The sequence below is a fragment of the Oculina patagonica genome, chromosome 12 (assembly GCF_052425735.1).
Source record: "Oculina patagonica isolate OP01 chromosome 12, crgOcupat, whole genome shotgun sequence".
Lineage (NCBI taxonomy): Eukaryota > Metazoa > Cnidaria > Anthozoa > Scleractinia > Oculinidae > Oculina > Oculina patagonica.
Window position 1 is genome coordinate 29,407,465 of NC_135769.1, and position 13,639 is coordinate 29,421,103.

The 13,639-nt window shown below is 38.4% G+C and overlaps 1 protein-coding gene across 1 annotated transcript in view; it reads left to right on the forward strand.

Annotated features, from left to right (window-relative positions):
• The window catches only part of LOC144634050 (pyroglutamylated RF-amide peptide receptor-like), a 50,637-nt gene extending 41,360 nt beyond the window's left edge, over positions 1-9,277 (forward strand). The window contains exons 2-5 of the mRNA XM_078492994.1: positions 5,143-5,286; positions 6,049-6,322; positions 7,751-8,008; positions 8,857-9,277. Coding sequence (XP_078349120.1) covers positions 5,174-5,286; positions 6,049-6,322; positions 7,751-8,008; positions 8,857-9,213 — 1,002 coding nt within the window. The 5' untranslated portion in view covers positions 5,143-5,173 and the 3' untranslated portion in view covers positions 9,214-9,277. The remainder of the gene's footprint in view (positions 1-5,142; positions 5,287-6,048; positions 6,323-7,750; positions 8,009-8,856) is intronic.
• The last annotated feature ends 4,362 nt before the right edge of the window (positions 9,278-13,639 follow it).

The window sequence follows — 13,639 nt, forward strand, 5'->3', positions numbered from 1 at the left end:
TCTAAAAATAATCCTGCAAGCGGTTGTGCCTAAAAAAAATTTTCGTGCAACGGAGAAAATTAAATCCTACAGACAATTAGGACTTTAAAAAATCCTGCACCGAAAATCCCCCTTTTTCCGGTTATTTTTACCCCACTTCGACCGCCATTACAAGCAAAATTTTGAATGGTTCTTCAAACATCAGATCGAGGTTGGCGTTATGCGGACATCTCGGTAAATAGACTTCCGTTCCTCGGGGGCCGGCTAAAAATAACTTTAGCGACCTTGACATTTCTCCCAAAGAAGTATCCGTCTTTGTCCCCTTAATTTTTCTTGTCCATCCCTAACCCAACAACGTCAGTTTTCGCATTGTTGTCCACTCGTACACAGTTTTATTGTTAGATGTCATGTGCCCATTACTAATCCAATGAACGCGCGCGCTTTCGCCTAAAAAAAAAGGAACAGCTACATAACAAATGAAAACATGCAATCATCAACAGACAACTGGTGTACTTCCTAAAGTTCCGTTCTTGGAATTATTATTTTACCATCAGTTTCTCAAGGTAACGATCAGCTTTTTGTCCTTCAGTTTTTTGTTGTTGTTTTTTTCAGTTTTTTTGTTTTTTGTTATCATCATTGTGACTTTGCCTGCTTGCTGTTCTCATATCTGGTCAACAAACCACCAGTGTAAGTGATTAAAGTAATAATTCTTCAGTGTTTACTTTGTTCTTAGTCAGTTTTCGATTCTAATTAAAAGATTTCACGAATTGGCTTGATTGGATCATCGGAAATTATTTTAAATGTTGGTTGATATTGTATTCAAATAATTTATTTTATTACCCATTTCACGGTTCTGAATAAAAGTATAAAATTCAAATAGCAATTACACCTACCACTTTATGTTTACGGTGCTTAAAAACGCTGCGTTGTGCATCAGGAAAAGAAAAACATCATGTCTGTGATATTTACATGTACTTTTTCTGGGTGAAAAAAAAACTAGCGATGACGTTTTAACAAACAAAGCGGAAGCCATCTTCAGGGTCAAGTGAAATGTTGTTGTCAGTCGATGATGTGGTCCGTTAAAGATGATTGATCAGTGTTGCCGTGATGTTATTGGCTGTAAGGTGCCGTTAGTTGTTGACATGCACCTGTTGATAGGCGTCTGTTCGAAGTTTGTGTACCAACAGACGCCTATCAACAGATGCAAACAAAACCACCGGTTAGCTCAGTTGGTAGAGCGCCAGACAATCGTGCGGAAGGTCTCGGGTTAGACTCCCAGACCGGACCCACACTCAGGGTCTTAATTAAGGTATCACGGAAGGAAAATTGGCGTTTTCGTTCCAAGTAATAACCCCAATAAAGTATATATTTTCTAAAAGCTAATTGAATAAAGATTGTAATTTTGGATATTGTTTCATCATATAGACCATTAAAAGCAACGTCAGCATTTTGTTTGCAATTATAATGTTTCGTAGCGTTAGGTTTATTTGAGAACACGTTTACATGAGAGCCAAAACTTTTATGTGGAATTTGTTCTACGTATGTTGGTCTAAAAAACTGTGTCTCAGATTTTTCTTTTCTTGCTCCATTAATTTGTTATAAATTTTTAATCCTAAAGAAGCCCTAAAAATGCCATTTTATTTTATAGTTGGTTGCCATTTTAAGGTGGCCCGAACCTATTTGTTTAAGTGATTGTTGCAGTTTTGAATCGCGCTTTTTGGCAGGAAAGATTTCACCGATTTCTTCGAATTTTTGCGTCCTGAATGAAAAATGTTCCAATTTACGGAAAATGGCATTCGATTTTCAGTCGGAATAAAAACTTTTGAGATTTGAACATATTTTCAAAATCTAGTTTTTACCAAAAATGTCCATAAATTTAAAACCCGACGACAGATTTCTTCTAAACTTTAGCAACTAGGCCTCGGAGCTCTCAAGTCTTTTATCTGGAAGTTTCATGTCAATCCTGACCATACAATTCTCTGCACAAAATACTGGTAAAATTATATCTAAAAATGCTACGCAAATGCATTCATGTCAACTGACGCACAAATAGCGGAACAGTGAAGCCAAACTATCGGTCATCTGCAAGGAAAATGATGCCCAAATCCTAATCAAAAAGAAAGTGAGTAATCGGAAACCTACAGCAATACAGACAGCGAAACAAGTAGCACAATTTTATGACGCGTGCAAGGTAAAATTAAATACTTTATATTCATCTCACCTATCACGTATTCGGTCTTTTATTTTCGAAAAAAAACTTAGCATAAAAAAAAAATGAACATCAAAGAAAACCCCTTACCAGTTTTCGTCACAGTAGGTTCCATTCTAAGGAGAAATAAAACCGCCAAGTTGAGTACTTCCCACCATTCGCTTTTCGACTGCAATGAAAACTCCGTGTCTGATAATATATTCAAGATAGCTGACTTTGTTTTTGCATTCCCTACGGCCAGATTGCCACTTGGGGATAACAAGTCTCGGGAAACATTAAAACACCATTTTAATAAGAAAACCATTTTCATATTTGAACACTCGCTATGCCCAAGTGGCAAACTGCCCGTGAGGAATTCGAAAACAAAGTCAGCTGTCATGAATATATTATTGCGCACAAAGGTTCTCGATGCAGTCGAAAAGCGGATGGTTAGAAGTACTGAACTTGGCAGCCTTATTTCTCCCCAAAATAGGAACCCACTGTGATGAAAACTGGTAAGGGTTTTTCGTAGATGTCCTTTTTTGCCATGCTAAGATTTTTTTCGAAAATAAAGGAACGAATACAAGATAGGGGAGCTGAATATAAATTATCTGATTTTACCTTGAAAGCGTCATAAAATTGTGCTTCTTGTTGCGATGCTTATGTTTGCTTTAGGTTTTTGATTCCTCACTTTCTTTTTAAAAAGGTTTTGGGGATCGTTATCCTTGCAAATGACAGGTAGTCCGGCTGCACAGTTAAGCTCAGAGCTATTTGTGCGTCAGTTGACATGAATGCATTAGCGAAGCGTTTTCAGAAAAAATTTGACCAGCATTTTGTGCAGCGAGTTGCATGGCCAGGATTGTCTTGAAACTTCCTGATACAAAACTTGAGAGCTCTGAGGCTTATTTGCTAAAGTTTAGAGGAAATCTGTCGTCGGACTTTCAATTTATAGACATTTGAGCCTCTCTATGGGTACCCACGGTCTTCGTTTTCTTCGCAATTCTTTTTGTAAATCTTCCTTTTATCTTTGTTCGTTTTTTCGTGAAATGTGGCCAAATGCCAAAATTCAGAAATAACAGATATGACATGTTTTCTGTAGTGTTAAAGGACTTTACAAGTTTTGACAGTTTTATATCTGAGTGTTCAATTTGACCACATGAATTTTGGTCAATTTCAGATCTTCGCTTCAATCTTGAGATCTTCGTTTTTTCCGCGGTGATCTTCGCGTCTTCGATTTCTTCAGAACTACCCATAGAGAGGCTCAACACTCTTCCGGATGAAATTTGAATTTGTTAAGGTATCACGGAAGGAAAATTGGCGTTTTTCGTTCCAAGTCAAATTGTGTGCAAACCATCAATGGTAAACCCAATAAAGTATATATTTTCTGAAAGCTTATTGAATAAAGATTCTAAGTGTGGATTTTGTTTGCATCATATAGACCATAATAAGAAACGTCAGCATTTTGTTTGCAATTATGATGTTGCGCAACTTTAGGTTTATTTGAGAACACATTTACACGAGAGCCAATACTTTTATGTGGAATTTGATCTACATGTATTGGTCTAAAAAACGGTATCTCAGGTTTTTTCTTTTCTTGCTCCATTAATTTTTTTATGAATTTTTAATCTTAAAGAAGCCCTAAAAACACATTTTAAAGTTTAAAAATTCATAAAAAATTAATGGAGCAAGAAATGAAAAATCTGAGACACCGTTTTTTAGACCAATACATGTAGATCAAATTCCACATAAAAGTATTGGCTCTCGTGTAAATGTGTTCTCAAATAAACCTAAAGTTGCGCAACATCATAATTGCAAACAAAATGCTGACGTTTCTTATTATGGTCTATATGATGCAAACAAAATCCACACTTAGAATCTTTATTCAATAAGCTTTCAATAAGCTTTGTTTACGTGATGGTTGCATTTTTGAATCGCGCTTTTTGGCAGGAAAGATTTTACCGATTTCTTCCAGTTTTTGCGTCCTGAATGAAAAATGTTCGAAGTTAAGGAAAATGGCATTCGTTTTATAGTCGGAATAAAATCTTTTGAGATTTGAACGTATTTTCAAAATCTAGTTTTTACCAAAAATGTGAGCCTCTCTATGGGTAGTTCTGAAGAAATCGAAGACGCGAAGATCACCGCGGAAAAAACGAAGATCTCAAGATTGAAGCGAAGATCTGAAATTGACCAAAATTCATGTGGTCAAATTGAACACTCAGATATAAAACTGTCAAAACTTGTAAAGTCCTTTAACACTACAGAAAACATGTCATATCTGTTATTTCTGAATTTTGGCATTTGGCCACATTTCACGAAAAAACGAACAAAGATAAAAGGAAGATTTACAAAAAGAATTGCGAAGAAAACGAAGACCGTGGGTACCCATAGAGAGGCTCGGTGTTTTTGAGGTAAAAATATTTATGGAATCTACTCGCGTTAAAGATAGCACCTTGTCTTTTCGCTTAAAAAATGTCTGGCAGTAAATGAACGTGCGAGTGAAATTTGCATAAGAAAGTTTATTGCTTGTTTTTACCTCAACTTTGGCGTTGCAGCTGGCATCTGCTTTACACAAGTCCTTATTAATTTTATTTTTTCAAGTTCGTATTGTTTAAGAAGAATCGATGCGTTTCTAAATAAAAGATGTTATTATTATTGTTATTATTAAAGCCTTGGGAATCGCCATACTACGTATACACCAGATGAAAGAAAAGAAATTATTATAGGGTGGGTATGTTTTTGCTTTCTTATAAACCCCGAATTTCTGGCCAACATGGCAATTGTATTTTTTCCCAATATTGTAGATTATTTGACCGAAACACCTGTTCCTCTTTTATACAAAAATTGAAAGAAGTGACATTCTTGTTTAATTGGTAAGAAAAGCTTTACCTATAACAAGTAAACAAAAACCATTAACATCTAAGAAAGTTCACTTCAGTTGGTTGAATTTTTCAAGACATCATATTGCTTTTATTCAGGCCACGGAACTAACATCGACGCTCTTCGATCATGTCCGAATCAGCTGGTGTTGCCATTACAACTGTGCTCTCTATACTCGTCATTGTAGATATCGTGGGAAACTCTGTTGTGTGTTCGATCATAAAGAGAAATCGAGATATGAGGTATGCAGGGGAAGAAATAATGAACAAAAGTATTTCTAGATGTTAATTTGAAGACGTTTTAAGATTAAGCTTACAAATATTACATGTAAACCATTCCTATTCAACTTCACATTTGAAGTCTTTTTTTCGAAAAGTTGGTGTGATGTCCCACAAATCTACCGACTAAATTATATAATTAAATGTAGATGTAGATATAGCCAGCGAGTAGCTTCTTTTCTCATTGAAAAAAACACGCCGCGTTCAAATAAGCTAGATTGGTAAACATATCATTCTTTGTTACGCCAAAGATCTTTCGCATTTTGTAAATTTAAAACTAAACGAAACAGAAATTATCAAAAAGTTAAAGCAGAGCTACTAACTATGGTTAAAGCAGTTGATCAGTTTACTCGATGCAGAAAATTACCCCGACGGATAACACCACTGACGATACCGAAAACATGTCATGTGCCCTCATAATTATCAGAAATCGTTCACTTGTAGACTTTCCCAAAGTCTTTTTAATTTCTTTTTTCTGGTTGGTTGGACCATACTCCGTCACTCGCTCGGTCGCTGTGCGACCTCGTTGAAGCTCACTTCGCTCGCTTTTCCCCTCGCTTTAGAGACTGCCTACCTCATTAACGCTCGCTTAAGAGACTTATGAGAGGTCGACTTGGAGCAAGTCTAGTCCTTTTGTAAATAATCTAAATTCCATAATTACTTGCAGTACTATGCCTTTGGTGTCTATCATTTTATCTTATTTTTAAATGGTTTTCAATACCACAGGACACCCATCAATTATCTTCTTGTGAACGTGGCTGTGGCGGATATCACGTACGCGGCATTCATCGTTCCAGGAATTTACTTCAAGCTCACTCTAACCCATCATCCGGATGGACCGACTGGTACAATTTTATGCAAATTGTTAACAGGGGGAATTTTCGCGTGGGTGGGATCAGTTTCCTCATTTATCACACTAGTTGCAATCGCCATTGAACGATATTATGCAGTTGTGTATCCTCACAGTAACAAATGGAAACTTACCAAGCGCAAACTGAAGGTGTGTGATTGATAAATGAAATGTTTAGTGAAGTTTATTATTGGTTACCATGTGATACAAATAACTCATTTTCCCTTTTGGCGCTAAATTTTAGCGGAAATTTATAAGTAACAATTATTCGCCGAAGGCGAAGTGATTATTGTTGAATAATCCCCGAGACGAAGTCGAGGGGATTATTCAACAATTATCGCTGAGCCTGAGGCGAATAATTGTTTTAGTATAATTTTCAGAGGTGAATATCAAAAACTGCAAAAAAACAATAGAAAACACGAAACAACAAACACAAGTGCTCCCTTAAGCCTGGTTCTCATATGATCGTCCCGATCGTCTTTATCGCTTCTGTCGCTTCAAAAAGTATGCTTGCTCCAATCACCTCAGACTTTGCAAACGACAGAAGCGACAGAGACGATCGGGGCGATCATATAAGAACCAGCCTTTACATACGTGTAAACCAGTTTAATTCATCGATTAAAATCGTAATTTACACTCGAGTTTTAGCAATAAAACGGAACAAAACAAACACTACGAAAACGATAGATACCTGGTACCTTTGTTTAATCGTTGGTGACTTCTGAGCAATTTGTGTTAATCCTCTCGAAATTACTATTTCCGGCGCGGCGAGAAGAGAACTAAATTATGTTTTGCCAGTCGATTTGACTGAGTACATGGCCGACTGCGATCTCCAAAACCACCATGTTTACGATCAATTCTAATGCCTTGAAAACCATCTCTTGAAAATATTTTCCGTCCAAAAGCCTTGGTAGTCTTTGCAAAATTCAGAATGTTTCAAATATCCAGGACTTGGAGCGATTTCTTTCAAATGAGAGAAATTTTCATTCAGCAAATGCCGCCATGCTCACCGGCTTGGATGGCAAACGTGGCATGGCTTAGTAGCCAAACCTTGAGATGTTATATTCACCGCCTAGCGCGGTGAATATTGCGACATAGTCCGAGCTTCTCGACCAATCAGAATTGAATTCACCTCTGGAAATTATACTAATTTCACATATGAAACTGCAAACTGCTATGACAACTTTTCTTATATCTTAGTGCCGAGATGGATTCTACAATCCCAGAGAAGGTGGCTAGGACACCTTTAATATATAACGTGACAATTCCTTACGAATGCTATGAAATAAAGACGCCCTCTCCCCCGTTACAATGTTGCGAAATAGGCAGCAATGGGAGGCACTGTTTTTTCAAGTTACACAACATTGAAAGATTTACACGTAAATAGGTTCTTAAATTTTTAGTTCGCACATTTTGCTCCAAATTTCATGTAGTCCAGCCGTTTTTGGCCATATAATAAAATTTGGGACAATTTTACTTCAAAACGTCAAGCGACTTAAAATAAGCCATTTATGTAAAATATTCGAAGGTAAAATTCATATCATCGCACCGCCGTGTAATATCCTCTATTTACTTCAGGTGATTATTCCCGGCAGTTGGATCTTCGCCCTAATGTTCACTTTGCCGGAGTTCTTCGCCAGGGACATATTGAAGACAAAAAGTGGTAACTTCTGCATGCTTATCTATCCTGACGACTGGATGGGTAAGGCTTATAGTGTAGCTTGGCTGGTCGTGGTTTATTTCTCCTTGTTGCTGATGGTTGGCTTGTACTCCAGAACCGTGTACACTTTGTGGTTTAAACGTAATGACGACAATCAACTCACAAACCAACAAAAAGTGAGTCTTACATAAAGAATCAACACAGAGTTTTTCTGTCTCCGTAGACGGCGGAGCACGTTTTGCTGCCAACAATATCGCGAGTGCAGCGTAAAATTGGTTTCTCAAGATATTCCGTCTCTTGAGTGATTTCAAACATCTTCGACACTTCCTTGGAAGTCTTTGGAAAACTTCGTTTATCATCGGAAAAGCTTCAAAACAATCGAAAGCGTTCTGAAATCGTTCGGAAATCTTCGGTCGAAAAATTGCTCCGAAAACAAAAAAGTTGCTTCAAATATGAAAACCTGCCGAATATTTTTGGGGCAGTCTTAGCCCCCTCGCCTCCCCTGGTATCTTTTCCTCATACGGTCTTTTTAACTGAGAGAAAACCCTGTGGTTTATAGCTCTGCTGAAAATAAAAATAGGAAAAGTTGCATGTTATGTCAGTTAATTCGATAATATTTGCTACAACATTCCAATAATATTTTGCCCAACCGAAAAAAGGCCCTTCAGGCCTGTCCTGGAATATCAGATGGAATATGTTTAAAGAGCTTCTATCGGACAAAAGAACAAATATTTTCTTTCCATTGTTGGATTCCTGCGCTGTACACTTAAATGTGCAGTTTTAATGCCGTTTAAGTGTCTCTTGAGTGTGTTTGTTCATTTGTCTACTATACAGATTGGTTACTGTTTTATATTGATATGTTTGTTGAGTTTTGTTTTGTATGCCTTAACGTTTTCACAAACAGCCGGATCCATTCCCAATCAATCTAAAAAACGCAAAACTCCTTCGAATATTTAACTATGAATTGGCATTGGTAATACCAACTTTGTAATCATAATTGGACTTCGTATCTTTCCATACACAGGGTGTAGTAAGAGTGCGGAAAAGAGTCACGATTATGGTCGTAATTGTCACTGCCATATTTGGAATCTGTTGGGGTGCCAACACACTTGTCTACATCTTAAAGTACGTTGCCGATTTCCAAAACATTGGTCCAGTACCACTGGCCATCGTCAACATAATGGTCCTGTTCAATTCCGCAATCAACCCGTTTGTGTACGCTCTGTTGAACCAGCAATTCAGGGAGAAGATGAAAGGAATGTTGTGCTTTACTGTTTCCTCAGCGCTCAGGGTTCATCCTACGCCAGATGCTCAGGACATAGAGCCAGCTGACAGCACCACCCAGCCGACCCACGCAGCAGGACCATGCTCCACAGAGTGATCGTTTCATATGATTTATCATGGGTTAAGTAACCCCGTCTCGGGGGTGTTATGTGGCATTATGTACAATGCCACAATACAAGTGTCTAGTCGCTTCTTTTCATATGATAATAAACTGTCCAGGTTTCTCTTACAATGGGCTGGCTCAGACATGTTCCTTTGTTTGCGTTCAATCTTCATTCCTGATTGGACGTTCACGGGTGTATTGTTCATTGAAATATAAAGGCGCGAAAAACTAATGAGCGCTGTTCCTGTTGCAAGACACTTTGCTGGAAAAAGTTGTTTAAGTTTGGTTCTTTTGAGAAAACTTTTTTGACTTTTATTACCATGGCTTTCAGTACCGATGAGGTTGAGCTTCAAGCTCTTTTGAACGCCTGTACTTCCACTGACGAATTATTTCCTTTCACTCTTTAGGGTTTGAAGCTCAAATAGATCGAATAATTATTCACGATCGAGCAAAAATAAAACAAAAGTATTGTTATGCAAAGCCGGCGAACGCGCTTGATTGACCACGGATATAAACATAAGGATTTTAGCGAAAACGAGTGGCTTCTTTATAGGAACAGCCGCGTGTAAACTATTAAAATTAGTTATTCCCATACAAAATTCCATAAATCGGCCATACCACAAAGGCAATATGGAGTTATCGAGCAGTTACGAGACCGGTTATGAACCGGTTTTGTGAAAACGATTTGATTCAATGTACAACTTTTAACTGTTAATAAACCGTTGATTCGTAAACCAATTTTATGTCTTCGTGGTAAGTGATCTTTATATTTCGCCGCACGATATAGCGTTCTTTACTCTTCATAAAGCTTCACTATGCAAATGATAATTATGCAATATTTCTTTTACCGCAGACAAGAACAATGCTTTAGTCCGATTGAACTCAATTTAATAAAACAAACAGAATTAACAAACAGGTGTATAATAAACCTTTTTTTAACAATTTAATAACTTTATCATAATGTTCACAGCCTAGGTTTCGCTATCTCTAGCTCTTTTCACTGGCTCGTGTTTCTTCAACAAATTTCTTGACACTTGGTTCGTCTTCGTGTATATAGATCCACTTGGTCTTGCCATTTGAATAATGCCTTATTTTGACAGGCCAGTAATTTTCAAGTGCAAATGAGACTGTAGGAATATAAGGATTGTACTGATTTCGAGCACTCGTGTACATTTCGGCACCACCAAACCCTTCTGGAAGAGTTTTGATATAAGGCGCACCTTGCATAAAATTTCGCACAGCAGGCCAGCTTGCATCAGACCACGTCAGATCAAAATATTTGTGCTCTCGACGAGAATACTTAGTAGCAGCAGATGCAGCAGTTTCCTCAAGATTTGTTGGAAGACTGGTTTGCATGCTTTCCTCTGGTTTTGAGGATTTGTTAATACTCGGATAAACGCGACACGAACCAAAGATATCGCTCAAGACCTGTTTATTTCCTGGCGTGGCTGACTGGTTATCCACAAACAAATATCCGTACGGCCTTTCCGTCTCTTGATAAAACGCTGCCATGAATCGTTGGCGATTCTTGTCAAGCAGTCGTTCGGCAATAATACCGATTTGTTTTCGATCACTGGGGCTGCGAAAGAGAGCCATGTATTGAGCGTTCCGACTGATATCGGTGTTGGATTTTCCTTTGGGGAACATGTTTTGGAGCAGGAGTATGACGCTGGCATTTCTATGACGGCCTTGAGTAAATAGGCGGGAAACGATGGGACTCTGGATTGCTTCTGACATGAGATCGTCAAAAATCAGAATGTTGTTATATTTTGGGTCAATTTCTCGAAGGTCGTCTTGAAACATTGGAAGCCCGCGGAAAAACTGAATCTCTTTTACGAGTCTCGTCTTCAGGGCTTCGTAACTATCTTGCCATTGACTATAATACCAGGAAATACGCCTCGGTTTCTTGAGTTCGTAGAGAATACGATCACTTGTTAGCATCAGTTCTACGAAAAATGTCTTTCCGCTCTGGCTTGGGCCAACCACAAGAAGCGAAAACTTCTGACGAAACCTAAAATCTGGATAAGCTTCTGTTGTCAAGGTAACATTAGTAGTCAACTTCTGCCTCTTGGCAGCAGGTACGGGGACTGTGGTTTGCTTTACTGGAATTGTTCTTTTTCTTGGTTCAGTTATTTCTCTCTGGGAACTAGAAGAACAACGAGGTAAGACGCTTGTAGGAGTATACTCTCTCTTTGGTTCCCAGGAAACTCTGGCCACTTTTAAGAATTGTGTCCTTCTGAGCCCGGTTATATCATGTACAATTTCAAGATGAGAACTCAAATTGATTACACCGGGCTTTTCGCACAACGGACAGATCCGCGGAAACCTTCTCGGCATGACCGCTAGTGTCAAATGAATGAATTTCGTCAGATTCATGTAATTTATGTTTTTTTTTTTTCTGGAGCAAAAAAAGGTGCATGAGAGGGATACAAAGAGGGTACAATAAGGGTACAGGAGGGGTACAGAGAGGGTACAAGAAGGGTACAGAGGGGGTACAGGTGGGGTACAGAGAGGGTACAATAGGGGTACAGAGGGGGTACAGGAGGGGTACAGAGGGGGTACAATAGGGGTACAGAGGGGGGTACAATAGGGGTACAGAGGGGTACAAAGGGGGTACAGGAAGGGTACAAGAGAAACAAATAATACAACATTTTAGTAGAGGGGGAGGAGGATGGAAATAAATATATACTAATTTACTGGGTAACCCCGCCTTCACCAATAGCTATAAAAGAAACGTGCCGCTGCTTGTAGCTTAGTCTATTCTCAGAGTTAACACAGTTCAGATCACAATGTACAGCAATTATAATCAATTCTTTCAAGAGGGTGATGGAAATACCATATTGCCCGATGATAGTGGAGATGATAGCGATGATGAGAGCTCACAGGAAAGCGAACAGTCATCTCAAGATTCTCAATCGAGCGAAGAAATAGACTCTTCCCAAGAAGAAGAGGAGCATATAGATCCCTGGTCGCGCATTCAAGATGAAGTTACTAGTCGTCACGAAGCCCAGCTCGAAGCTCTGATAAACGAGTATGAACAACATGGAGATTCGCCTGAAGTGGCCCATGTTAAAGCTGAAAATGCTCTGCTACCAGTATACAGGAAGGAGCTGAGAAAAGTCCTTTTGGAGTATTTACAGTGAATGCATGCTATGAAGAAAGATTCCACCTTCCGTAAAGTGATGGAGACCAAAAATAAATTGAAAGATACAGAGGGATATGATTGGCTGGAATCAACAGAACTCGCTATCGATAAGCGAAAATTTTTACTCAATCGGTTGTTTGTCAAACAAATTGTTCCCGAAGACTAAGGGAACTGTGCCGGTTCATCTTTTCTAGAAACACCTCAATGTTTATATTATCAATAAACGTATTTTAAAAGAGAAAAGCTTGTTATTCCTTCTTGTGTATCGCGGTGCGTAACTTGTCTATATAAACGCTTATAGATGCAATTTTCTCATGCAAATTCCACCAAACTTATACCGTAATTCGCTTCAATGCTCATAAGCGTTCTCTACTTTAAATTAAGATAAAAACAGAGACGTGAAAATATAAAGGTTTACGAAACAACTGTTTATTCGAACTCAAAAATAAAATACATCGTATGTGCAACTGATTGTGTTCATTTTCTACAGTGCTAGTTTCTTGAGAAGGGTTTTGATATGCGAACAATACAAAAATAATGTTACACAACTGAATGCTTACTGATACAGTCAATATAGTGACAAGTGTTCACTGGAATTTGTGTTCTAATGTAGACATTCTTTTACCCACTTTGGGCTCTCTAATCTTGCAAACTGTCTTTGCAGCTTGGGCCTGGGAGTATAAGATGCTATGCTCTCTTCTGATACCTTTTTTTCCTCAGGACAGTACAATGGAGATAGTCTTTGACTCTCGTCAATAAAAGGCATCTCGTCGCCCCATTGGAAATATCTACACATTTCCTTACTTCTTCTGCCGGTAAAATAGGGTCGGAGCAGATTCTTTTGAGATCTTGAGACTTTCAATGTTGCAACATCCATATGCTTGCAGTAAAGCGATTGTCCACCTTCACATACTTTGTAGTTAGATATAACATAGTCCCTAAGACACTGTTGATATTCGTGTACGCTATCCTCGCGGCAAAAGAAGGAACATTGCTTCCAGTCCACACATCGAATGTAACGTATTCCCGTGGTCGGGTTGATCACTTCAAGGTTTTTAAGGCAGAGTCCACACTTTGAGTAACTCATCTTGACACTGAAGTAAAAGTACGCAGATACTTTGCACTGTCGTAAATTTTTCTTGCTTGATATTAAAAGTAGAGTGAATGCTAACCAAATTTGCGCGTTTATATTCCAATGAACAATACACCTGTGAACGTCCAATCAGGAATGAAGATTGAACGTAAACAAAGGAACATGTCAGAGCAAGTCCATTG